At 53.0% G+C, this 24,968-nt stretch overlaps 5 protein-coding genes across 6 annotated transcripts; 2 read left to right on the top strand and 3 right to left on the bottom strand.

The window, feature by feature from the left end:
- Positions 1 to 404: 404 nt before the first annotated feature.
- Positions 405 to 10,519, bottom strand: RNF31 (ring finger protein 31). Its single transcript, XM_054577856.1, has 21 exons — positions 9,978 to 10,519; positions 9,746 to 9,892; positions 9,440 to 9,595; positions 9,149 to 9,217; positions 8,985 to 9,060; positions 8,335 to 8,512; positions 7,478 to 7,865; positions 7,015 to 7,305; positions 6,499 to 6,747; positions 6,198 to 6,383; positions 5,882 to 6,088; positions 4,435 to 4,608; positions 4,253 to 4,351; positions 4,075 to 4,164; positions 2,762 to 2,876; positions 2,528 to 2,646; positions 2,136 to 2,249; positions 1,930 to 1,987; positions 1,121 to 1,217; positions 654 to 822; positions 405 to 535 (listed from the first exon to the last, which is right to left on the bottom strand). The coding sequence occupies exons 1-21, from the start codon at positions 10,167 to 10,169 to the stop codon at positions 482 to 484; spliced, it is 3,228 nt and encodes a 1,075-aa protein (XP_054433831.1). The 5' UTR covers positions 10,170 to 10,519; the 3' UTR covers positions 405 to 481.
- Positions 10,520 to 11,154: 635 nt separating this feature from the next.
- Positions 11,155 to 14,410, top strand: PSME2 (proteasome activator subunit 2). Its single transcript, XM_054577752.1, has 11 exons — positions 11,155 to 11,272; positions 11,587 to 11,619; positions 12,055 to 12,117; positions 12,336 to 12,422; positions 12,527 to 12,557; positions 12,643 to 12,740; positions 13,292 to 13,360; positions 13,510 to 13,577; positions 13,732 to 13,786; positions 14,107 to 14,193; positions 14,286 to 14,410. Exons 1-11 carry the CDS (start codon positions 11,225 to 11,227, stop codon positions 14,364 to 14,366), a joined length of 720 nt encoding a protein of 239 aa, XP_054433727.1. The 5' UTR covers positions 11,155 to 11,224; the 3' UTR covers positions 14,367 to 14,410.
- Positions 14,411 to 15,452: 1,042 nt separating this feature from the next.
- EMC9 (ER membrane protein complex subunit 9) lies at positions 15,453 to 17,780 on the top strand. The gene is made up of 5 exons (XM_054577854.1): positions 15,453 to 15,892; positions 16,035 to 16,111; positions 17,205 to 17,274; positions 17,362 to 17,456; positions 17,585 to 17,780. The coding sequence occupies exons 1-5, from the start codon at positions 15,695 to 15,697 to the stop codon at positions 17,763 to 17,765; spliced, it is 621 nt and encodes a 206-aa protein (XP_054433829.1). The 5' UTR covers positions 15,453 to 15,694; the 3' UTR covers positions 17,766 to 17,780.
- A 33-nt stretch (positions 17,781 to 17,813) lies between these two features.
- Positions 17,814 to 21,039, bottom strand: PSME1 (proteasome activator subunit 1). Of its 2 annotated transcripts, none has more exons than XM_054577852.1 (11): positions 20,943 to 21,039; positions 19,774 to 19,806; positions 19,582 to 19,644; positions 19,356 to 19,466; positions 19,226 to 19,268; positions 19,008 to 19,105; positions 18,689 to 18,757; positions 18,536 to 18,603; positions 18,378 to 18,432; positions 18,216 to 18,302; positions 17,814 to 18,037 (listed from the first exon to the last, which is right to left on the bottom strand). In XM_054577852.1, the coding sequence occupies exons 1-11, from the start codon at positions 20,982 to 20,984 to the stop codon at positions 17,957 to 17,959; spliced, it is 750 nt and encodes a 249-aa protein (XP_054433827.1). In that variant the 5' UTR covers positions 20,985 to 21,039; the 3' UTR covers positions 17,814 to 17,956. The 2 variants fall into 2 exon arrangements, with proteins under 2 accessions (XP_054433827.1, XP_054433828.1); XM_054577853.1 differs by lacking the exon at positions 20,943 to 21,039 and adding an exon at positions 20,404 to 20,554.
- Positions 21,040 to 22,688: 1,649 nt separating this feature from the next.
- On the bottom strand, positions 22,689 to 23,942 carry FITM1 (fat storage inducing transmembrane protein 1). Its single transcript, XM_054577851.1, has 2 exons — positions 23,677 to 23,942; positions 22,689 to 23,311 (listed from the first exon to the last, which is right to left on the bottom strand). The coding sequence occupies exons 1-2, from the start codon at positions 23,940 to 23,942 to the stop codon at positions 22,699 to 22,701; spliced, it is 879 nt and encodes a 292-aa protein (XP_054433826.1). The 3' UTR covers positions 22,689 to 22,698.
- Positions 23,943 to 24,968: the final 1,026 nt, after the last annotated feature.

The following is a 24,968-nucleotide window of genomic DNA, read 5'->3' as shown; positions in this document are numbered from 1 at the left end:
CTCCCTCAGACATTCCTTCCGTCGGACCACAGCTGTGGCACCGCTGCTTCCCCAGGGAGGCCACGGTGTGCTGGAGTCTGGCCCCAGGGCCTCTCGGTAGCTCTGTACTGCCTGTGTAGCTATGTTCCCCCACAGTGCCAGCTTAGCACCTATGAGGTGACCACAAATATCAGCTGAATTTGCTGAAAGGAGGCAGGGCAGGGAAGGAGGAAGTCAGCCCAGGCCAAGTGGCTGGATGGGGAGGACTTCCCTTTGACATCCATGGGGTCAACTCCTTTCTGGTCCTGAGTCCAGAGAGGGTCAGCCGATGGGCTGCAGGGGACCCTTTCAGCAAAGCTCTGTTCACCCCCCTTTTTCCCTGGTGCCCCCAGATGGTGGGGTCAGGAAGAAGGACCACCAAGAAGCCTGGGCAAGGAGATGCCTCTTTATTGGTGCTGGAGCTGTTCCTGAGGGAGTGGGGCCATGGGACCCTCACCCTCGGCTACTTCCTCCTGCGGGGGATACTCTGTCCCAAGGGCACCTCTTCCATCAGCTTCTGCAGAGAGAGAGAGATGATGATGATGATATTGGAAGTCTGGAGGTCAGACACAGGCTGGACAGGGCACTTCCAAAGCATAGGGTCAGAGGCAGGCTGGGGGGGGGGGAAGCTTCACCTGTAACAGGCGGGCGTGGTAAGCAGGGGCATCCTCCCCAGCCAGCGGCTGCAGGCGCACGTGCAGGTAGCGCTCGGCAGCCGTCTCCAGCTCCTCTACCTCATACAGAGTGGCTGGGTCCAGTGAGTGGGCATTGATGAGGCTTACAAGATATTCTTTATAGTGTGCCCTGAGAGATGAAAGGGTAAGATATTTGTTCTTCTGTTTGGCTACTATTAACTGAGCGTGCCCAGCATCTCACTGGACACCGGCATACTTGCAAAGAACAAGATCAACAATGCTCAGCTGTGTAGGCATGCCAACCTGCGCACAGTGCTTGCTACTCTCTATCTAGACCCTTGCCCAGAGAGTCCTTCCCTCCTACTTCTTGCAAGACCTACTGCTCCCAGAGTCCCACGTTGCTGCCCGGACACACCCTCAGTGCACCTGTCCTCTCCCTGACACCATGCTCCTTGCCAGGCACTTACTGGCAGAGGCCTGCATAGCCGGCTGGAGTCTCCTTGCCACAGGCTTCGTCCCGGAACCCGTTGGGAACCTCCTTCTGCTCCATCACGCGGCAGCCACCTATGGATAAGGGCAGGAAAAGACCCTCTGTTGGGAAGAGGCCACTGACAGCTAAGCCCCTAGGAGAACAGGGATGGAAGCCTGGGCAGCAGCCTCTGTGGAGGGGCCGGAGGACAGGAGGGCTTGCTCTAACAGTGGTAGTTGTCGGGTGTACTTAGAGAAGCCATTGTGGCAGACTGGCTCTGGTAGAGAAGCAGGGACCTTGCTGTCCCTGCTTTTATACAAGTTGGCTCTTGGCCCTAATCACATACTCTCTGAGACAGCTCTTTAGTGATTTAGCTTTTGAATAGTTACCTTGTTGTGTGAAGGTCTTACTTTGTCTAGATGGTAAGAGGGGTATGTTAGAGCCATATGTAACTTCTTGCTGTTGCCCTCATGGAACCTGAGACAGTACAGCTAGCGGGTCTCACTAAATACTCATTGAACTAAGGAATCGTTATCCTTTGAGAATGAGAGAAGAGAGTATCGAGGTGCCCGATGCTTTAATGTGGCCTCATGTAAAATAGCTGAGCTGCAAAGTGAATATTACCCCGGTTTCACAAAGGAAGAAACAAGGCTCAGGGAGGTTAACTCGCCAATGGGCACACACAAGTCAGCATGGCATGGGTCTTCAGCTCAGGTTTGACCCCAGACCCAAGCCTCCCCTTTACCCACTCCACAGTGGGCTCCCGGCCACCCTCTCCCCTTCTCCAAGGCTTGTCCCGACACTCACCTCCGGGGACTGCCCGGGCCCCCGCAGGGGGCTCTGTGTTGAACATGACATTATTGTCCTGAGAAGGGGCAGATGGGTGGGCATTAGGTTCTCCTTCACGTCAGCCTACTGGGTTTCCAGGATAGAACTTTTCCCTTCTTGCTACCCTGGGCCCTGCCCCCTCTCCTGGGCAACCTGTGAACCCAGCCAGGTTGGCCGCCCCTCACCTGCAGCAGCTTCTGGAGCCGGGGAGCCGCCCAGTCCCGCAGGTAGAAGAGGCAGTCTCGGGGGTGGTGTCCGTGCAGGGACTTCTTCACCCTGCAGTTAGGGTCTGGGCATTTCTGGCGGAAACCCAGACGGAAGGGGGGAAGTTAGAGACCGTTAGGGTCCTGGCCCCTCAGAAACCCTTGCATGAAGGGTGTAGGGATGGGGGGAGATGGAGACACTGGGGGGTCTGGAGCAAACAGACGGGAAAGGGGACAGAGAGAGGTAATTTACACCTCCCCCCCCCCCCAGCCTCTTCTTTTCTCCCGGGCCGCTGCTCAGTGGCCTCTGTCCCTCACATCCAATGGCAGCCCCCTACCCTCGTATTCCCTCCATCCCCATTCTCTGGGCTCACATTCTTGGCGTAAAAGGCATTGTAGCATCCGCTGCAGAACTGGTGGCGGCACTGGGTGCAGTGGAAGTGCATACAGCCTCCTCGGGCCAGTGCGTACGAGAACTTGCACTTGGGGCAGTCTGCAAGGGACAGCAGGTCAGGACTAGGACTGCCACTGCTCCTTGAGGCCCTCAGGAAAAGAGCTGCTGGCAACGACAGAGTACTGGGCACGGAGGCCCAGGGGGGCAGCCTTACCAATGCCATTTTCCTGAAGGTACATTGCCAGGCCCTGGGCCTGGTATTCTGGGTCATTGTTGCGTTTCCAGTTCTGGAAATCCTCACAGCTCCGGCCCCGGTGCTGCTCTTCCCACTGCCGGAAGGGAAGCAAGAGTCATACGGAAGCGCCATCCTAGGCTCTTCTTGCTGATCCTTCCACTCACACCCAGTGGTTCCTGGCTTTGTGTATGGCAATGCCATCTACCATTTGCTCTAATCGCGGACTGAAGGGCCAGTCTTGGTGCTTTCATTTCCTCATACCATCTTATATTCACCAGCAAGTCTTGTTTTCAATACCCAAGCCTAGCTAACATTGTACCCATGTCTGTTTTGCGACCCTGTCCCCCTTCTCTTCATCGCTACTGTGACCATCTCACTCCGGGCCAGGTCAGGCCTTGCCTCAATTACTTGCCTCGGTTACTATTCTCTCTGCCTCCACTCAGGCTCTCCTACGGTCCATTCCCAACCTTGCGGCCAAAGTGCTTTTGAAGGTGTAAGTCAGGCAGCTTCACAAGGATTGCAAGTTTTCTAGTTTTGAGGTTCAGTGGGAGGGTTTCAGGCGGTTATTTTATTGTGTTTCATAATATAGATGCGACTTTTTGGTATCAAATATTAAACTTTTTAAAGGATAAATGAGAGCATACCACCCCTTGCTTAGTCTTAGAGTGAAAGGCAAATGCCCTCCTCACTTGGCCCCAAGGTCTGTCCTGATCTGGTGGCTGGCGCCTCTCCAACTGCCTGCCCCTCTCACCCTTGCACTTGACGCTCCAACCACACAACACTTTTCTGACTTTGGCCTTTGCCTGTGTTGTTCTTTTTGTTCCAAACACTCTTTGCATAGTTGGCTTCGTCTTAACTTTCAGCCTGAGCTTAAATTAAACCATTTTAAAGTAGACTTTTCTGACCTCTCTGTCCTAAGTAGTTCCATTCCATTTTTCCTAATCTCAGATTCCCATTTGTTTTCTTCCTAGAATGTATGCTCATGTATAATTATGCTCTTTCTCCCTCCTTGACCTCCTTTCCTTCCTTCCCTCCATCCCTCCCTCACCACCCCCCTTCCTCCTCCTCTACCTTACTTTCATCCCTCTTGCCTTTCACCCTTCCTCACCCTGGCCTTTCTCTCTTACCTTCTCCATCTCCCTCCATCACTCCCTCATCCTTCCTTCCTCTTCTCAGCCCTCCTCCCTCTGTAAGCACTTTGAGCCCAGAGCTCATGTCTGTTAGACTCCGAGTCTAACAGAGTACCTGGTGGCAGCTCAGCAAGTATTTCTGGAAGGATGGATGTGCCTCACCTGACGCTTACAGCGTACACAGAAGGTCTGGTGACATTGGGGACATGTTGCCTCCAGCTGCTCACGCTCGTATATGAAGCCAAAGGAGCACTGTGGGTGCAAGAGCATAGAGCTATTCTAGGCCTGACCGGGCACCAGCGCTGCCCCTCCAGTCGGCTCCTCTGGGCAGGCCACTTGCCTGTGCACACCACAGGAACTTGGGGTCCCGCATGAGCACGCCTTCGGTCAGCTTCTTATGGAACAGGGCATAGGCATCTGGCTCCAGGCTCTCTCGAAGCTAGGGACAGAATGCAGAAGTGGTGGGTGGTCAAGGTTTCTGTTCAAAGCCCTGGGCACCCTGAGTCCCAGAGACTGCAGTACCTGGATGTCGAGAGTGGAGAAGTAGCTGAGCAACTGTGTGTCATCAGTGAGGTCGGGACGGCCACAGGCAGGGCACACCATGTCGGTGATATGCTTCTCCTTCAAAGCGATGGTGAAGTGCTGGCGGAAGCAGTCAGGACAGATGGTGCACTCACAGGATGTCAGGGCCTGCATCTAGAGGAACGGGGGGAGAGGAGGTCAGAAGCCACAGCTGCCAGTCTGGGAAGGGACAGTTGCCAGGTGTTCCCCGAGAAACCACTAATTAACAACTGGGCAGGGACAGCAACCTCAAATGCCAATAGGTGCCAGGCAGGCAACCTAAATGTCTGAAGACTGTCAGGTAGAGGAAAACAGACAATGGTAAGACTTACGGTAAAGGGAGGAATGGCCTCTAAAGGCATTCACATTCAGTTAAAAGCAAACACACAAATAATCTTGAAATGGCAAAATGATAGAGATGGAGCACAGACCAGTGGTTGCCAGGTGACAGGAGGAAGGGAAGAAGCTGTATATGTACAACTACATAGGGGTAGCATGAGGGAGTTCCTTTGTGGTGATGGAACAGTCGGCATCCTGTTTGTGGTGGCAGTTACATAAATCTCTACATGGGATAAAATAGCACAGAACCACACACGCAAACATCCATGCGAAAAAAAGACTAGGTCTACAGTCTAGCTAACACTGCTTCCATGTCTATTTCTTGGTCTTCACATTATACTATACTTATACAAGAAGTCACCAAGGTGGGGAAGATGGGTGAGGAACACACAGGTCTCTGTACTATTTTTACAACTTCCTGTGAATCTACAATTATTTTACATGTATGTATATTTACAATTACTTTAAAATCAAGAGTAAAAACAAAACAAAACAAAAAACATACAGAGCCAACTCCTCTGTATTTGGCCAAAGAACTGCCACTTTTGACCTAGATTAAGTGGGGGCTCGTGAGATAAAAGGGGTCTGTTCCTACAAAATGGAGATTTGATTATTACATTAAAGAATTACTATTACCTTTTTGGTTCTGACATGGTATTTGTGGCTATGTTTTCAAAGAGTTTTCTCTTTTAAGAGATACATACTTAAATATTAGCAGGCAAACTATATGATGCCTGAGATTTGTTTCAGAATAATCCTGTGTGTATGGAGGTAAAATAAAGATGGGCCGTATGTTTGTAATTGCTGAAGCCCGGTGATGAATACATGGTAGAAGATGGAGAAGGAAATGTTATACGGTTTTCTCTACCATTGTATGTTTGAAATTTTCCATAATAGAACATTAAAAAGTGGGGGTTGGGGGAAGTGGCTTATTTTTGTCCTCCCTTTCCCAGAAGCCTTCAGGGACACATGGGCAACTGTAGGGCAAAAGACAAAACCAAAGACCAGCTGGGATGGAGTGTGGGCTTAAAGGAAATATTCTAAGCCAGGTTCAGTGGGAGGCGTTTACCCTGTTGCGGGGCAGGGCCCAGCCACACACGGCACACTCCTGGGCAAGCAGGCGGCGCAGAAAGGCCCGGTCTTGGCTCTGCCTCACGGCTTCTACCACGTCACCCAGTTCATAGTTCCTGGGTGTCTCCTGCAGCAGTGACAGCGCCAGCTCGGCCCGGCCCCAGCTGGGGAGTGCGTAGACTGCCAGAAGCCGTCTGACCAAGCTCTGCAATGTGATTCAGGTGGAAAGGGAAGAAGCGGCTGTCAGACCCAAGGCTCCTACCCTTCACCCTCCCCTCTGCCCCTCTATATGGGTCTTCACCTCCTTCCAGCACCTGCTTATCTGGATTGTCCCATGAAGGGGTGGGCTCCGGGCCACTGTCCCAGAGGCGCTGATGGAAGGGCTCTAGGCGCTGGCGCTGTAGCTCAGTTAGGGCCCGGGCCACATCACCCCCGTGTTGGAACAGTGCTTGGAGAGACCCCTCCTCAGGCCCAAAGCCCAGGGATCGGAGCTCCTGCACCTGAGAGGTGGAAGTAAAGAGAAGGAATAAAGAGGGACAAAGCAAGCAAGGAGAGAATACGAGGCTCCGAGGCCCACAACCCTCAACCCTGTCCCACCTCTAGCACAGCTGGTACCTTCTTCCGCCGGGCCCTCACACACTCTTCCACAGCTTCATCAAGATTGCCATGACGATCCAGCCAGGCTTTCTGGGCCTCCTGACAGGAAAAGGCACCCAGCCCCGGGTCCTGCTGTCCAGCCAGGTCAGCCACCATCTCGAGCACATAGGGCAGCTCTGAGCGTAACCACTGCAAGGGTACTTCAGTGCCGGAGTACTGCAGAGCTGAGAAGACCTCCTCTGGACAGGCGCCTGCGGCTTCCCCTTCCTAAGGCACAGTCCCACCCAGACAGAGGGCCTATCAGGAAGGATGCCCTCTACCCACCCTCAGCCAGAATGAAAATCCAGACAGTAGTTGAGCTCAGACTATCATCATGTGAGCAGAGCAAAGCAAACCTGTCAGGTGGGAAGTATTAAAAAAACAGGTAGCCGTGGCTAACAATGACCAGGTTTGTAAGAATTCGTATTATTTGATTACAGCCTCTCCCTTCCCCCACCAGTTCAGCCCCACCTCATCCCAGGCCCAAATCCTCACCCGGATCTTGAACACTAGCTGAAGACCCTCCTCCCGCATCTTGTCCTGGCGCTGCTTCTCAGGCTCCCCATAGGTACTGGGCAGGGGGGCACTGAGGCGTCGTTGAGGCCCTGGCTCCGGGAGTCGCTCTTCCAAAGAGCTGGCACTGGGCCGGGAGGCATGCTTTACTGGGATGGGGCTGCTGGTCCGGTTGCACATAGCACACACCCAGCCAGGGCCCGAGTTGCAGAAGGTACAGTGAATACAGTACCAGACTGGAGTCTGGGCAGAGGAGAGCAAAGTATCTCCCTGCTGGGAAGGCAGAAAGAATTATCCCATTGAAAGCTGGCTGAGGCTCAAGATGAAAATATAGGGAGCTGGTTGGAAGACATGGGGTAATTGAAGGAAAATGGGATGAGGAGGCAGAGAATGGCTTACGGTAACAGGTGCAAATAAAGAGCTGGGAAGGTCAGGAACAGGTTACCTGAAGGGGCTGCAGGCAAATGTTGGCATCCCGAGAATCCACCATCAAGCTAGGAGGCTGAGCCAACCGAGGCCGTTCACATATGGCACAGAGCACAGCCGCCGCTTCGTTCTCAAAAGTGCAGCTCTGGCAGGCCCAGTGGCCCCGTGCAAGTTCAGGTTCTAGGCTCCCAGCAACTTGGGGACTCTCGATCTCCAGCCCTAACCCCTTAGAGCCTCTGGGCCGATCACAGGCCACACAGAGCACTGCCCAAGATTCATTCAGTATGCCACAGGTGGCACAGTGCCAAGGCAGACGGGCACTTGTAGGATCAGGGGATGAAAGGGAGTTGTCTCCCAGGGCCAGCATCGAGGTTAGGTGGGGCCGTGGTGGAGCTGAGGCAGGTAAGCTGTAATGGAAAAGGAGACAAGGCCTCGCGCCGGGGTCCTTCACCGTGGGCATCCCTTATTTCCTGTGTGATGACACATCGTTCTGGCCTTTGCATGTTTTTTTCTCTCTGTCTGAACACTCCCATACCCATAGCCTATTCAACATTTAAATAACAGCTTTAAGTTTACATTTTGCTGGTAGATATCCCTAACATAGGACCTGACCCATTCTAGATGCTTAAAATACTGCCAACTGGTTAAGCTAATCCTTCGGACCAGGCTGCATCCTCCTATTTCCTATATGCACGCTGTGATAATCTATCTCATTATGACTGCTACTTGCTTGATATATATGTCTGTGATCTCACAGTAACTATTTGATTGTCCCCTATAAAACAGTCTTTTGCACAAAATGTGGTTCATACTAGATACTCAAGTAATTTTAAGTTCTCTCAATTTTCCTCCCTCCCAGAAGAGAAGGCCTCTCACCTAGGAGTCAAGTGGGCAGCCTGGGGGACCCAAGGCAAGGTCTGGCGGAGGTGATGGGCACGGGATGGGTGCCCGTGGAACAGGCGATCACAAGCTGGGCACAAGGCGTGTTCGCAGGCTGAGCAGTGCAGTGTGCCTGGGGCAGAACCACAGAGGAAGCAGGGACCAGGAGTGGAGGCTGGAGAACAGGAGAAAAAGGATAGAATATCGTTCTGGAAAAGGTCTGGTTATATCTGAATGTGCTGCAGAAGGGGATCAGTCACAGACTACTTTTCAACATATCTGAACTCAAGGAAACCATTTTAATCTCTTCTAAAAAAAGAAAGGCAGCCCTGGCTGGTGTGGCTCAGTGGACTGACTGCCAGCCTGTGATCAAAAAGATCGCCGGTTCGATTCCCAGTCAGGGCACATGCTTGGGTTACGGGCCAGGTCTCCAGCTGCGGGTGTGCAAGAGGCAACTGATTGATGTATCTCTCGCACATTCATGTTTCGCTCCCTCTCTTTCTCCCTCTCTCTAAAAATAAATAAATAAAATCTTTCCAAAAGGAAAAAAAAAAAAAGGCAGATAACCAAGAAGATAGACACAGATGCCCCCAAATTTCCATCACCATGGTCTACTAACTCCCTTCCCAATATATGACCAATAATACCTGGGGCAGTTGGTGTGGTGAGGGGGCCAGGAGCAATCTCTCTCAGTAGCGGGGCAAACTCTGAGAGGTGTAGCAACTGAGGAAAAAAAGCAGGGAATAGGTGTTTGGGGAGTCCCTTAACACCTGTCCCCTTCGTTCACCAGGCCTCAAAGTCCCATTCCTGCCTTTTTTGCATCATCTTCAACCTTGTCTTTCAGCAGCTGCTCCAGTGCTTGCTGTCTAGGGTGAGAATCCTGCAAACAAGATAAGAATTCCCACCTACAGTCTTAGAACAAGGACCCCGCTCTAAGTCCTAGTTCCCCAGCATTCACAGGAAGAACAGTAAGGGGAACTCCCAGGTTGCTACAGAGACTATGCCCATGGCTTAGCAGCATGGGAATCCCTAGACTGGCTTTGGAGTTAGGCTGAGCTTCCCAGCCCTGGTGCTTAAGTTCTCAGGACCAGAGACACCTCACCTGTAACAGCAGACTGAGCTCGGTCCGAAGTAACAGTACTTCCAGTGTGACTGTAGCAACTTGATGCTCATCTGGATCCTCTTGCCCCTCAGGGAAGCTCAACCCATCTGGCTGCTCCTCTGTGTAGCCATACAATCGCAGAACATCCCGGCCCCCCTGCCACATTCGCAACCAGTCACCACCCAGCAGGCCCCCTTTCCAACAGGACTGAACCCCTTCCCATTCTGCCCATCCTCAGGCTCTTTCTAGCCAATCCCCGGCTCCGGCCAAGTTCCCTTCTCCAAAAAGGGGCTCCAGGGGCTTCACCTGCACAGCATCCACCGTACTTCGAAAGACGGGATTATTAAACTTGACCCCGCGCCAGAACCGTGGTCTCTGAGGACTGAGGAGGTTGCGGCCGTATTTCTCCAGGATATTCAGGGCCGTGGACAGCGTATTGAGGTAGTCGTGGGGCTGAAAGCAGTCATAGAGCAGAGAGCTGTGAGCCCCGCCCCGGGCTCAGGTTCTCGATCTTCCCCCAAGTGGGGCTCGGCCTCACCTCCCCGTGAGCATTGCAGCGGACCAGGCGTGCGGCGTCCAGCTGCAGGTAGCGGGCGGCTGGCGGCAGAGATGTGACCAGAAGTGGCCGAAGCTGCTCCAAGGAGAACGCCTGCCCAGAATCCCTCCTCAGGGCTTTCACCAGCTCCTCGCGGGCTGCCAGGAAGGCCCGCTCCTCCTCCTCCCCCGGCATCCCGAGGAAGGAGTCGGTTCCAGCGCCGCAGCCGGCCGGGATCCGGCACAGGCTGCGTTAAGCCTGTGCACCGCCCCTTCCGCCTGGTGTCTGACTTTACGACCCAACCCAGTCGGCGCACCTTCCTGGGCCACTCAGGCCACGGTCACCCTTGAGACCCCTAGTCCCCAGCCAGGTTTAATCGGGAACAGGAAGTACTAGGGTAGAGGGCGGGACTGCCACCCAGTTTCAGAGGAAAAGGAGGGGTTTAATGTTAGGAGGGCAGGGTCATGTAGTAATGGGGCGTGGCCTATAAGGGCGGTCCCAGCCAATGAGAAGGGTAAATGGTCCCTGGCTTCTTCCCACCCTCCCACCGCCCAGCATCACTGCTTCTAAATTGGTTCTAGAGCTATTCCCTGCCTTCCCCGAAGCTGGCTCGTCCCTTGCCGGATGGCCAAAGGAGCCGGGTTATCTTATTTCCCTCAAAGCCCTTCTCTCTAACCTGATCAGTAGGCCTTGCTACAGTCCCCACTGGGGAAGTCCCACTCTGCCCGGGCCTCGACTCTGGCGGGGCTGTGCCGCGCCTTCTCCAGTCAGTCTTGGAGGCAGGGAGCCCCCGCGCCTACTCCCTTTCATAGCCTGCTAGTCCTTCCCAACCTCAGGCTCTCCCTCCTACTACCCCAACGCTCTGATCCCTCTCCGGCCTCTCCTCACAGTCGTGCCTTTTAGGGGGAGCCCCGCCACTGAACACCTACTTCCCCACTCTCCCACGTCTCTCACCCCAACGCAGTCTTCCTGTAAGCCCCGCCCCTTCTCGGGTGTTAAGTCTCCGCTGTCCCGCTCGCCCTAGACCCTCCCTCGGGCAGCTCCGGCCCTGTAACCAAGTCAGCACCGCCTCTCTTAGTCTCAACTAGCCGAGTATGGCTGAGGGGCTCCCTACCGTTTGCGTCCTGCCAGGGGGAGGGGGAAAACAGAGAAGGGGGCGGGGTTGAGGGGGGCGGGCCTGGGTGTGGGGAGTGAAAGCGAAAGCCCAGGAGGCGAGCCGGGAGACCGAGATCTTAGCATACTGAAGCAGCATGGCCAAGCCTTGTGGGGTGCGCCTGAGTGGGGAAGCCCGCAAACAGGTACGGGGGACTGGAAGGCTAGGAGGGGGCCGGGAACCCTCCTGGTAGAGACCAGCTTGGGTTCCAGGGGACCAAGGCCGTGCCAGAGAACTACCCCAATCTTTCTCTTTAGTGCTTTCACTTCTGCCGGGGGATTCCCAGATTCCTGCCCTCTGGCCAGCCTCTGCATTGAGCATGGACTTCCGGGAAATCTGGCTGCTTGTGGGAAGGGCCTGAGCCAAATTGGAGGGTTTGGGCATTACATCGGGGGGTGGGATCTTAGCTGTTGACAATTGAGACCCTTAACCAACATCCGGGTACTGCTCTCTGTGTAGGTGGATGTCTTCAGGCAAAATCTTTTCAAGGAGGTAAGTCTTCTGGATTCAAGTGATTTGACCCAGAATCTTAGACCAATGGCCAAGGGTCACAACTTCTCAGAGTGACCCCCAAACCCATCCTAAACCTGAACCCTACTTCCCTTATCAAGCCTTCACCCGAGATAGCTCCTATTCATTGATCTCTACCTTTAATTTGACCCCTCTTAGCAGTCTCCCCACTATTGCCACTTCTCTCCCCTCTTGGTGTGGAGGGAAACGCTATGGCCCCAAAGCAGGAATACCACGGTTCTAACCTTGGTCTTTGCCACCTCCCCGCTTGGGCAAGTCCCTTCACTTTTCAGGGCTTTGGTTTCCTCATTTGTAGGTCTTGGGTTCAATAATTTTTAAGGGCCCTTCCCGTCCCACTTCTCAGACATCGAATTGAGTGTTTTCTGTGATTCTCCACCCTTGCAATGTAACCCACAGGCTGAGGAATTCCTCTACAGATTCTTGCCACAGAAAATCGTACACTTGAATCAGCTTTTGCAAGTGAGTAGTGTGAACCCCTCTTGCTCCATCCCATGGCCTCCATTTTCTCCACTCCCCCTCTCTAGCTAGCAGCTGGGCCCAGCATGCATTGAACAGTTGTGGGTGGTGGACTAGGAACTTTAGAATGGTGTGAGGTCTGAGCATAAGTTGACAGGCAGAGGGCAGGTGGGATGTGTGCAGGGAAGGTTGGGCAGCCCCTGACAATAAGCTCTGTGCAGGAGGACTCCCTGAACGTGACTGACCTGACCTCTCTCCGAGCCCCACTGGACATTCCTATTCCAGACCCTCCACCCAAGGATGATGAGGTGAGGCACTGGGGGTGTAGGGCTTAGACTATAAACCCAGTGGAGATGATGGCCCTCTGACCTCCATGACTTTCCTGAAGCTACTTTCCCCCATTCTACTTTAGATGGAAACAGATAAGCAGGAGAAGAAAGAAGGTAAGAGAGGAAGGGGTGGTTAGGGAAAGGGAAATGGCACAGTGACTGCTGGAAGAGAAGAGGTCTAAATCCCCTTTATTCACAGTCCCTAAGTGCGGCTTTCTCCCTGGAAATGAGAAGCTTCTGGCCCTGCTTGCCCTTGTTAAGCCAGAAGTCTGGACTCTCAAAGAAAAATGTATTCTGGTAAGCCTGGGAACTAAGAGAAATAGAGAAGACAGGGCAGGCCCTGGTGTCCATCAGAAATGCAAGTCCTTCATTCAGGAACCTATTCCTGAAACAGGAAACTTCTACCTGTGATGTGGGTGTAGATAACTTTTGTTCTGTTAGATCTCTGATATCCCTGAAATCAGAGATTGTACTATATCTATCTCCATAACCTCAGAACCCACTGCTGTACCAGGGACACAGTGCAGGTGCTATAATATAGTAAGTTGATTTAAGAGTTTGGGCCCTAGAGGAAGAATGCTTGAGTTCAAATCGTGACTCCATCACTAACCTAGCTGGTTACCTTAGGTAAGTCTCTTAGATGTTCTATGACTCAGTTTTTTCATCTCTTAAAAGGATATAAAAAAGGATAATAAACTTGAAAGAGCAAATGAAATGTATAATACGCAGCATCGTGCTTGGCGCTTAGTAAGTTCTCGATTAAATATAGCCATTGTTAGGGAGTAGCAGAAATAGGAAGAACCCAGTAGGTTTGTTGAATGATTCCACCATGATACCTCTTCATGTAGGTGATCACATGGATCCAGCACTTAATTCCCAAGATTGAGGATGGAAATGACTTTGGGGTGGCAATCCAGGTAAGAAAAGGGTGTGCGAGGACATTAAGAGTGGCTTGGGGAATGAGGGTTAGAAGACAGACATAACTGGAAGGAGGAGGGAGAAGGTGAGTGAAGAAGGAAGGAGATAAAGCGTTTCCTTTGCCTCTCATCTCTTTTTGTCACGACAGGAGAAGGTGTTGGAGAGGGTGAATGCGGTCAAGACCAAAGTAGAAGCTTTCCAGACAACTATTTCCAAGTGAGGGCAGCTGAAAGGCCAGCACAGGGGTGCTATGGGAACATTTTAGGGACTCCTAAAGCTCTTATGGCAGTCCCATCAAGACTATGGGGGGCTTTGGGTAGGGTCTGAGAGAATATATCTCTCTGAACACCCATTCCTGTGCTTCCGGCAGGTACTTCTCAGAACGCGGGGATGCTGTGGCCAAGGCCTCTAAGGAGACCCATGTAGTGAGTGCATTGTCCACCAGCCTTTCAGCTGAGGCTGGCTGGGAGTGGGGTGAGGGAAGGGGGATAGAGGACCTCTTTGTCTTGTTTGTGATCTTCCCCATGTGGAGAATATTAAGCCAAAATCATTGCCTAGGAAAACTAATTTGGGCTTCAAAAACCCTTGATCCCTTTTGTTTGTTTGTTTGTTTGGACCTACGGGAATCCTATTTTCTTGGTGCTGAGAAGGGCTCATCCTCAAGTTACCTATTCCCTGTATGAGGAAACCAGACTATGTCCCAGCCTCACATGGGGCTGACTCAGCTTTGCCTTCCACATCCCAGATGGATTACCGGGCCCTGGTGCATGAAAGAGATGAGACAGCCTATGGGGAACTCAGGGCCATGGTGCTGGACCTCAGGGCCTTCTATGTGAGTGTGGAGTACGCCCCTCAGGGAGTCGGATGACGGAGGGCAGAGGAAAGGCCAAGAAACTGACTGCTGTCTTTCTGGCCTTCTTCCAGGCTGAGCTTTATCATATCATCAGCAGAAACCTGGAGAAAATTGTCAACCCAAAGGGTGAAGAGAAGCCATCTATGTACTGAGCCCAGGGCTAGAAAAGAAATAAATTACCAATACTTTGTGTGGATTACCTTTGATGTGTATCTTTCATCTAAAAAACATTTACTGAGTGCCACATTTGTCCAGACACGGAATGTGAATGTGGTGCTGGAAAAGGGAAGGGGTTCCAGGTAGACAAAGATGAATTAGATGCCCAACCTGTTCTTAACAAGTCATCCTAAAGAACAGGATGGAAACTGTTACATGCCATGACAACCATAAAGATAGCCTGTACTGGGGATTTTCACAAAACTGTTCCCATCTAGGGGTCTCAGGAGTGCTTTCTAGAAGAGGTGGCGTTGGGGCAGAGTCCTTATGGGAAGAATCAGGCTTTGGACAGGCAAGGGAAAAGTTCTGTGGGTGAAGTCAGAGAATGAAAGGAAAAGCCTTTCATCACTTCATCAGCCTGGAATAAGCCTGGAGGAAGAATGGTTTCACTGGAAGAATTATGGGTCAATGGTTGGACTTCTTCTCAAGGGCTGGTAGGGTAACAAACAATCCCAAGGCATTATGATGAAGGAAATTACACCAGAGGACATTACAGAAAGGATGGGTCTATACATTTTTTTGTCCTTTTTTGTTTTTTTACCCTCCACCCAACTGCTGTCTTTATTTCTGCAGATATTACATCAAGGAAACTAAGGACCAGATAACCTGTAGTTGGAAAGGTAGCGTCGCTCATTATTAAGTGGAAGCGTCAGCCTAGAGTACATATCCACTGATTTGATAGTAGGAGCAAGGTAGTCCCCTACATGCCCAAATTCCAAGATCTACTGCTCTGGGACATCCGATGCAGGGCGCACCCTGCTGTTCTGGGGGGCGTTTGGGGCCCGTGGCACAGGTTTACAGAAGCCATCCCTCCACCGCGAGCTGAAGTCGGATAATCTAGCCAATCTGCGTGCTGGCAGTTTTCTGCTTTACAGTTGTGGGTTCTTCTAGTTCGCTGGAGACAAAGGTGGGGCAAGGTTTGGGTGAGGCCAGTGATTGGACAAAATGAGAACCTCTAAGCCTATCAAGTGGCACCATGTGGGCAGTGCTGTAGAAGCGGTCCGGCTTAAGCAGGCGGTTTTGGGTCCCCGAGACAGGCACGAATCTGAGGCCGCCCCCTGGGGGCTGGCGGAGGCGGAGCGTGGTGCGGATGCCGCAACTTGCAGCCGCCAACGCCTGCATTCCTGGCCAGGTTGGGGCCAGGCGCCTTCTAGCCGAGTCAGGGTCACCACCGAACCTAAGTGACGGGGTCACGGGGAGAAACAGAGAAGGCGCCAGGGCGCTGGAAGAAGCTTCGCGGACCTGAGCTGGGGCCCGGCTCGCCATGGGGGAGGTGGAGATCTCGGCCCGGGCCTACGTGAAGATGTGCCTGCATGCCGCCCGGTACCCTCACGCCGCGGTCAACGGGCTGTTGTTGGCGCCGGCACCGCAATCGGGAGAATGCCTGTATCTAGCCGACTGTGTGCCACTGTTCCACAGCCACCTGGCCCTGTCTGTCATGCTGGAGGTCGCTCTCAACCAGGTGCTGCTGCTGGACTCCCACCAAATACTGCGAAATCCCCTAACACCCTTAGCTCAAGCCCACCTCCCGCCTCTTAGGAGCAGTGTACACCGACTGGGCGGGCGGCTCGAGTTAGTTACTGATGGTCCCTTTCCCATGGCAGGTGGATGTGTGGGGTGCGCAGGCCGGTCTGGTAGTGGCTGGGTACTACCATGCCAATGCAGCTCTCCATGACCAGAGGTAAGTAGGCTAGCCAGAGGCAGAAGGCTAAGGGTTATGGAGTGGGGGTGGGGTCAAGAGAACCCCTCTTGGTCATTACTTCAATTTTTCCTTAATCAAAAAGGCTTAGGAGCAGGGACTCTTTACCAGGCATAAGGCTGGGTACTGGAGTGAGGAAATATAAGGACTCTCTGGAGGAGCTGTGTCCTCTCTGGAGGGGAGGACAAATGTGTATGAAGAAGAAAAGGCTGACACTAGTTTTAACCGAGGTGCCCCCACCCCTAAACTGCTGACAGAATCCTGGAAGCCCCACCAGTAACTTAAAAACAAACCCACAACATTTATTTTCTATAAGTAGAAAAACATATCTACTTATCTGTTAATCATGTATCCGGATCAAAGTATACAATACTGTTTTGTAATTTGCTTTTTCCTTATTTAATAAATATCTTGACATTTTTCCATCTCTAGATCAAGATCTACCTTATCCTAAAGCTATGTAATATGAATGAAGATGTGCCATAATTTATTTAATGTCTAAATTGACGTTGAGACTGTGTAATTAAACATTTTTTTATTATAGACTGCCTTATTATTACAGTAACTTTTTTCTTTTTTAAAAGAAAGAGAGGGAGCAAAACATCGACGTGTGAGAGGTACATTGATCAGTTGCCTCCCACATGCCCCAACCAGGGACCTGGTCTGCAACCCAGGGATGTGCCCCAAACTGGAATTGAACCAGCAACCCCTAGGTCTGCAGACCTGCACTGAATCCACTGAGCCACACCAGCAGGGCTATAGTAACTCCTTTATAAGTAGGATGTCTGGGTCAGCATATGTGTGGTATACAGTTTAAATTTGGATGGTTATGCTGAATTACCTCCCAAGACCACCTTTGATTTTCACTTTCACCAGCAGTGTCTGATCACCTGTTTCCCACAACATTCAAGCATCAAGCAGTCGTGCATGAAGCATCAAGCAGACCAGATCCCCCAGCTTAGCTACAGGGAAAGGCAGTCACTACACCCATGTCTCTGAGACCTGGGAGACACAGTTCAGATGGATGGGGTCTCTCCAGTCTGCCCCTCACTCCTCTGATCTTCCCTCTACACAGCCCTGGGCCCCTTGCCTTGAAAATCGCTGGGCGGATTGCAGAATTCTTCCCTGATGCAGTACTCATTATGGTGAGGCTTGGGTTTGGAGGAGGGGGTTAGGAAGAAAAGAGAAGAGGGATCCTTGAAGCCCTCACTTGCCCTTCCTTGTCTACACAGTTGGATAATCAGAAACTGGTGTCTCAGCCTCATGTGCCCCCAGTCATCGTTCTGGAGAACCATGGTCTTCGCTGGGTCCCCAAGGACAAGAATTTGTGAGTCCCCTGCTCCCTCTTCTTCTTGGAAACCCACAGCACCTGGGCCTCTGCCCTTGGTTGTGCCCCAAGGGTCATTGTCTAGCCCCACTGCCAGCTGAGTTTGATCTCCATGGGGGTTATTTCAGAGTGATGTGGAGGGACTGGGAAGAGTCACGGCAGATGGTGGGAGCGCTACTGGAGAGCCGGGCCCACCAGCACCTTGTAGACTTTGACTGCCATCTCGATGACATCCGGCAGGACTGGACCAACCAGCAGCTCAACACCCAAATCACACAGTGGGTTGGTCCCACCACTGGAAATGCCTGAACCAGAGTGGGAGGGTCAGGATCCAATAAAGAGACTTGAGCTCATGGATAACCGTTACGACTATATTTATTGTGCCTGAGAGACAAAATGAGGGAGAAACCTCAAAAGGCTGAAGGGAGGACAAAATCTGGAGTTCCCTGTCAAAGACAGGACGTTCTCTATTGGACCCACCAGAGTGTGAGAGGAGGCTTTCAATAGATCATTCCCTTTGTTTCTCCCCTGGGCTTCTTGAGCTTCTCAAAGTTCTTCAGGATGATGTCATATAACACAGCCTACAAGGCCAGGGAGGAGAGGGAATCACCCATAAGCCCCCAGTGGCTCTGTGCCCCATTTTTAATCTTGTAGAGAGACTGAGCTTTGTCACCCTTTACCCCCAGCCTGCAGGGTCAGGGGATGGGTGGCCTGGGAACGTTGCTTCTGCCCACCCTCGCCCCATCCTCTCCTCCTCACATAAGCATTTCGGATCTCCATGACCATCAGCCGAATGTCCCGATACTCTGCCTCATCCAGCTCGTGCACCAGCTGCCGATAATCACCCTGTGGGAGACCTGGGTCAGGGCCAACTTCCTACGTGTCCTTCCCCCCAGCATGCACCCTGTGGATCTCACCTACCACATGTGGCTGCTTGGCTGCTTTGGCCACGGCATCGCCTCGCTCAGAGAAATACCTGTGGGAAATAGAAGGGCGTGCAGTGGGAGAAGGGGTGAGCCCAGGCCTCTGTCCAAGCCAAGGCGGGATGTGCATGTGGGTGCAGTTGGGCAGACACTCACTTGGAGATTTGACTGTGGAATCCTTCCAGCTTGGTGTGAAGGGCAGTCATCAGCTCAAACACCTTCTCCTGGGGAAAGAATGCAATGGAGAAAGTGGAAAACAGCATGGACTAGAGAGGTAAGAAGACTGGGGCAGTGAGGCAGCACTCTAACCTGGACAGCCACTCCAAAGTTGTTTCCATCCTCAATCCGAGGTATCTGCAGCTGCAACCAGGTGGTGACCTGGCAGGAGGGAATAGCATCAAAGCCACATCAGCCTTCAACCCAATTACCAAGTTCCTGTCCTTCCTTGCTTCCTGTCCACTCAGGATGCTAGGTCCATCCTGAGGCCCAGAGCTTAAACCTCTGCCTTCATGTGCTGTGCCCTCTCCTACTAAGACCTGGCAGGTGCCATGCCTTAAATGGCAGGGAACAAGGAAGACAAAGGGTTTGACCTATGGCCTGGGGGTAGAAGTGAAGTGGGAGGGCTCACCAGGTTAAGCTGCTCAATGACATCCTTGATCTCAGGCTTTAAGCGCTGGAGAAGGATCACGATCTTCTCGTTGCAGTTCACTGGGCCACAGGGAGGACCTAGAGAGTGGCCAATAGGTTAGTCACATGGCTGGGACTGAGTGAGGGGTGGGGAAGAGGAATCCTTCAAAAAGAGCTCCTGGAAGATAAGACTCAAGTCCCTTCCCACCAGAGTGGTACCTTTGTCTTCATCTTCTTTCTTCTTTTCATCCTTGTCTTCCTTCTGCAGGGAAAGAAGTGCTCTTGGGAGTCAGGTCTAAGGCTAATTTTCCCGTGGATGACACCCTCCTCCCAGCTCTTCCTGGCTTGCCTCCTGCTGTTTCTTCCGCTCCTCCTTCTCTTTCTCCTTCACTGGATCAGGCACAGGGATGTCCAATGGGGCCTTCAGATTGCTCAGGTTGGCTTCGTTGAGAGCTGGCTCCTGGCAGAGTAGGAGGAGTGCTGGAGGCAAGGGCATCCCTCTCACCTCCTCACTCTCATGGTCCCCAGATTCCCCTTTGGCCTCTACTCTCTAGCTCCTTGCCCAACCCCAATACCTTTAAAAATGCATCCAACTCAGAAATCTTCTTGGGGAAATAGCTCCCAAGCAGGTTCTCGGTCTGTGGGGCGGGGGCGGGGAGATAGGTGTCAGAATCAAGTGCCCTTTCTAGGCAGTGAAGCAGGGCTGATGCTGCCCAGCAAGAAAGGGCTGAGCAGTGGAGATGGGGTGCTGTTGGGGCGAGTCTTACCTTGGTACACAGGTCTTCACGGAACACATCCACCTGTGGGACACAGGCAGCCCTTCAGACACCTGGCTTTATGGCCAGTTCATTTGGGTACTGTTCCCTTAGGGTTGTGTAGGGTCTGGTCTGGGGAACAGCGGAGCGGATCCCCGTGGGACTGGGTTTGGGGGATGAGGACATTTTTGGCTGCAAAGGGCGAGTAGTTCAGGTGAGAACAGATCCCTCGGGTCTCCTGGGCTGTGTAAGGAGAGGTGTAAGAGCCTTCTGCGACCGGACATGGACGGAATACCCTGTGGGGTGGGCCTCGGCGGCCCTCCCGGTGGGAAAGGCAATGAGGTAGTAAGGCAGGTGCCGCATTCCCTCTGTGTGTGGGCCCGGCGCCGGGCCAGCGGACTTCCCCTCCACGCTAGCTCTCCGCTTCACCTCACCCCGATGAACCCCGGCCGCCTCCTCTCTCCCGGCAGCCGAACCTCGCCGGTCTCCTCGGAGCTCCGGTGCTCCCTGCATGGAGGCTCACTTGGGCTCGAGGACTGACCTCGACAAGTGTCGGGGAGCTGGAAGGTGGATCACCTACGTCCTCAGCTTTTCGGCGCCACGCCTCCCTGATGGGCCCTTCCTCGAACCCGCAGCGCTCACCTTGGCTTGGGCTTCAGGCTGGACCCTGAGCATGGCCATGGCTGGGGCGGGGGCCCGAGCGCCTCACGAGGAGCGAAGACTGGGCACGGAGAAGGGAAAGCGAAAGCAGCGCGCGCAACCGGCAGGGCTTTCCTGACTAGCGGGGAGTGGAGGCACTGGAGGAGGCGGGGACAGACCCGAAAGAAGGGGGTGGGGGGCGGAGTGCTGGGGGGTGGAGCAGGGGAAGGAGGCTCCGGCGGGGCTCCCCCTAGAGCCCGAGCGGAGCGTTTTTACTGAGGTCCTCCGCGAGCCCCTCGGTTCTCGACGCCCCGCCTCCTCCTTCCTCCCCCTTCTCCGCCTACTTTTCCTGCCTTCTTTCCACTCCTGCCCTCCCTGCATTCCGATTCTCACCTCTCGGCTTCTGCAGGCCCGTAGACCTTTCACCCGGCCAGTGCCCGCCTCTGCACTACCCCTCGTACCCCCGGCTCCCCCCGCCCGCCCCCCCCGCCCCCCCCGCACCTCTGCGTCCTGACTCCGCACTGGCCCTCTTCTTCACTCACTGGGCCTGGGACGGTAATACGCCTTTTCCGGTGGTCTTCCATCTTTCCTCCTCTGTGGAGCAAACCTGGCCTACCGTCCCTAGCCCTGCCAGTCTAGGGCCCTGGACTCCAGCCCCTGGGTGTCCTCTGGTCCACGCAGTGACATTCAATTGCTGGCCCCAAGCCAACCCAGGCGTCAGTCAGCTCTCTCCTGACCCTTGCTGGGCACTCCATTCCTCTGTAACCTGCTATCCACACAGCAGCAGGATCTGGCTCTTTCTTGCTTGGGACTGTGTCTCAGTTTCCTGTTGACCTGAGAATGAAATCCAAAGGGCTCCCCTGAAATCCAAAGACCTGCCTGGACAGCCTGGCATCTGCTGCCAATCTGCTTCACTGCTACACTGCTTTCTCCGGCTTTCATTACACTTGAAAATACCTGGCTTTTCATTTGTTGTCAGTGTCACATTCATTACTGTCTCAAGGCATTTGCCTTGGCTAATCCCTTCCCCTGACACACTCTTCCCCTGTGTTATATTGGTGTTCCATTCTCAGCTCAAATGTCTCTTCTTAAGAGAGCTCTTTCCATTATCCTTTAAAAAGTATCTTCCTCCAAGTCTCTTGTTTACTAAGCAGCTTGTTTTAGTACCTTCGTAGCACTTACCTCTGGTATCAGTCAGTTTGTCTTCTGAGGATAGTGTGGTTTAAACAAGGGGTTGGCAAACTTCTGTAAAAGGCCAGATAAAATTTTTGGCTATCTGGGCCATATAGTGTCTGTAGCAACTACAGTACTCAACTCTGCCATTGTAGCAGGTAAGTTGCTATATCTAAATTAATTAGTGTGGCTAGGATCCAAAAAAACTTTATTTATGGACACTGCAATTGGAATTTCATGTAAGTTTCACATATCATGAAATATTCTTTAATTTTTTTTCAACCATTAAAAAATATAAGAACCATTCTTAGCAATCTGGCCATACAAAAACTGGCCACAGGAGGGCTGTAATTTGCTGATCCCTGGTTTAAAGACAGATAATGGTCTCAGAGTGCCTGTGTTTATAATCCTGACTCTGATATTTACTAGCTGTGAACAGGTTACTTACCTTGTGCCTCAGTTTTCACAGCTCTTCAATGGAGACACTTCATAGTGTTGTTGCTGTGAGGGCTAACTGTGTTAATTTATATAAAGAACTGGTGCCTGGCACAGAGTAAGCACAATACAAGTGTTTGCTATTGTATTTGAGTTTATCATCTGCTTCCCCAGTAACCCATAAGCCCCCAAGCAGCAAAAACCTTGTCTTCCTTACTCACATGATATGGAAGTATGCTTGGTTCAGTAAACATCTGTTAAAAAAAAATAAGTGCACATGGACCCCTACGGGGAAGATGGGGTAGGAAGGGTTTCTAGATAGATAGTCAGGCCCCTGAGGGAAGCAGAGGTAGGATTCAGTGAAAGAGGCAGGGAAAAGGAATCAACCAGGCTGGAGATGGAGCACCTGCTCAGTGGGGATGCTGCCCATACCTAAGGACCATTCATTACCTGCCTTAGCAGTGCCATTCCTTGATATCGGAGCTTCAGAGAGCTCAAAGTCGGCAAGGACTAGGAGATGGAAAGGACAGCAGGAGAAATGACCATCAAGCGCTCAAGGTTGATGACAGCAAGGAAAGGCTGAAGAACCTCGGTGACCACCAGCCTCTTTTTACCCGTCCCACCCTTCCTAGGTCCCCCAACCAAATGATGAGAGGGGCCAGAGCCAGGCCTGATGTGCCTTTATTTCTTTCAGTTATGCTTGCGGCTGGAGTGGGGGCGAGGGAAGAGCCCATGGCCTGGGCTCCCTGGAGACCAGGGCTGATGATACCAGCTACCGTAGGTGAGGTACCAGGCAAAGGTGCCCACTGCGGCACCCACCACCTTGTGAGTATACTGGTGGAAATAGATGACGGTACAGAGTAGCAGGAAGTTCCAGAGGCCTAGTAACAGCACGTTGAGCAGGAAGACGAGGCGCAGGGGTGCTCCAGCCGGCAGCCCATGAGCCAGGTACTTGGCGAACACTGCCGCTTCCTCGGCCATGAGCAGGCAGCAGAAGGTGAGCAGGAAGGTGTGGGAGGAGACCGTGTAGCCCCGCCACTGGTGGCCAGCTGCCAGACAGCTGCGGCGGTCAGGCAGCTCGTGGAGCAGCAGGCCCTGGGGCAGAGGCTCGAAACAGGAGCCGGTCAGGTCCTCAATGAGCAGGAAGGCCCGGCCAGCCCCCCGCCATACAGCCGCCCCCACCACCAGTCGGCTCAGGTGCCGGGCAGTTACAGCCACGCTCCGTGTAGCCAGGAACACCACCAGCAACACGAAGCCCCCCAGGAAGGTGCATGTCCAGCCCCATGCCGAATTCACAAACTTTCTGTGGGCAGAGAAGAGGGGAGGCTACTGAGACCCCTCAGCCCCATCTCCCCATTGGGTCAGTGTTCCCATCACCGCTGTTCCCAGTTCTCCATTTCATCACTGGCTGTCTATTCCCTGAGTCTTCTAACTCCCACCCCCATCCACTTATAGGTCCATTCGGCCTTTTAAGGTCCCTGTTTCCTCTTCAGCCCTGCTCCTGACTTCCTCTGTACCCCCATAACGCTGCCCCCTCCCCCTCCTCTGACCTTCTCCTCAGACTCCTGGCCTATTTTTAGCGTTCAGACTGGCAGGAGGACAGAAGCCTGTAGGGTGCTGGGATCCCAGAGTGCAGAGAGTGGCACCCATGGCCTTGAGTGGACTCACATGTTGAAGAAGTTGCCGTGGCTGGCGAAGATAGTCCGAGGGTTGACATGGAATTGCAGAAGAGGCCCAAAGATGACCACTGCTGCCAACCAGGCATGGTACAGGCGCCGTAAGCAGGGGCTGCCCAGGAGGCGGGCAGCCTGTTCGCTTCCAAAGTACAGCAAGGCAGAGGCCACCCAGAGCAGCACCTTTACCAGGCAGCCCAGCAGTGCCCGGATTCGGGCTCTGGCCCCCGGCCCTGCCCCCACCACCGGCCCCCGCTCCATGTTCCCTCCCCTCCCCACTAACCGCTCGCTCTGCTGGGCAGCTGAGGAGGGGCTGATGGGGCCCCCCTGGACAAGGACAGGCAGTGACAGGTGTGGCAGACACAGGGCAGAGCCCTGTCGGCAGCTGGCAGGCGGGGGAGAGGGGCGGGGGGCAGTAAGGGGCCGGGGCAGAGGGCTGCCACGTCAGCAGGGTCTCAGCCTCGGGTATGTGTCCGGATTGCAGCCTGTGTCCTTTCCAATTAGCTTTGTGTCCCCTTGGCCTTCTAGGCCTGTGTCCCCAGCCCTAACGATGTTCTAGTTCATGTCCCAGGGCTAAGCCTGCTGTTCAGGGTTGTCTCTGAGCATAGCCCGCTTGGGTCTGCCTGTTTCTGTTTAGTCAGCCAGTTACCCTCACTCTACCCCAACTTTACTGTTTGATACATAGGGGAATTAAAAAAAAGGTTGTTGTTTTTGGTTTTTTTTTTGAGGCTCCTGAGATTTCTTTACTGCTTGACCTTTTAAAGCCACATTATGTCTAAAGAAGGGGAAGTGAGAGAGTCAACATATCTCAGAGGGTAGGTTTTGTGAAACATTTATTCACAAGCTGGATTTCACACACTGTGCTGTAGGCAGGTAGGAGGAAGAATCTAAGCTATTTTCAGAGGTTTCTCAAATAAAACGAAGCACAAACTTAGGTGGGTTGAAAGAGTGTCAGAAAGATAAAACTAAGCAACCCTTGGAATTTATTTAAAAAATCTGTGACTGCCTCATCATTAGTGCGGTCCAGGCCCCCTTCTCAGATCGGAGCACAAAGGCCCACGACGGAGCTTGCAGCAACATGGCTGTGCACTGCGCTGTGCTCAATCCGGCCTCTCCACGGCAGGGTGCCGTCACCGCAGGGACTCGGCTCAGCCCCTGCTTGTCTAGTTGGAGGGGATCTTAGGGGCTAGTTTAGCCCCAGGGCTGCTGTGTAAAACATGTACATGGTGGTTGTACAATGCACAAGACGTCAGATCTAAAGGGGACCCTTCTTTGCTATGTTTATTA

Source organism: Pteronotus mesoamericanus, unplaced genomic scaffold (assembly GCF_021234165.1).
Source record: "Pteronotus mesoamericanus isolate MK-2021 breed Mesoamerican mustached bat unplaced genomic scaffold, CSHL_Meso_final contig_46, whole genome shotgun sequence".
Lineage (NCBI taxonomy): Eukaryota > Metazoa > Chordata > Mammalia > Chiroptera > Mormoopidae > Pteronotus > Pteronotus mesoamericanus.
Note: the sequence above shows the minus strand (reverse complement) of the source record. Positions and strands in the feature narration are given on the sequence as shown.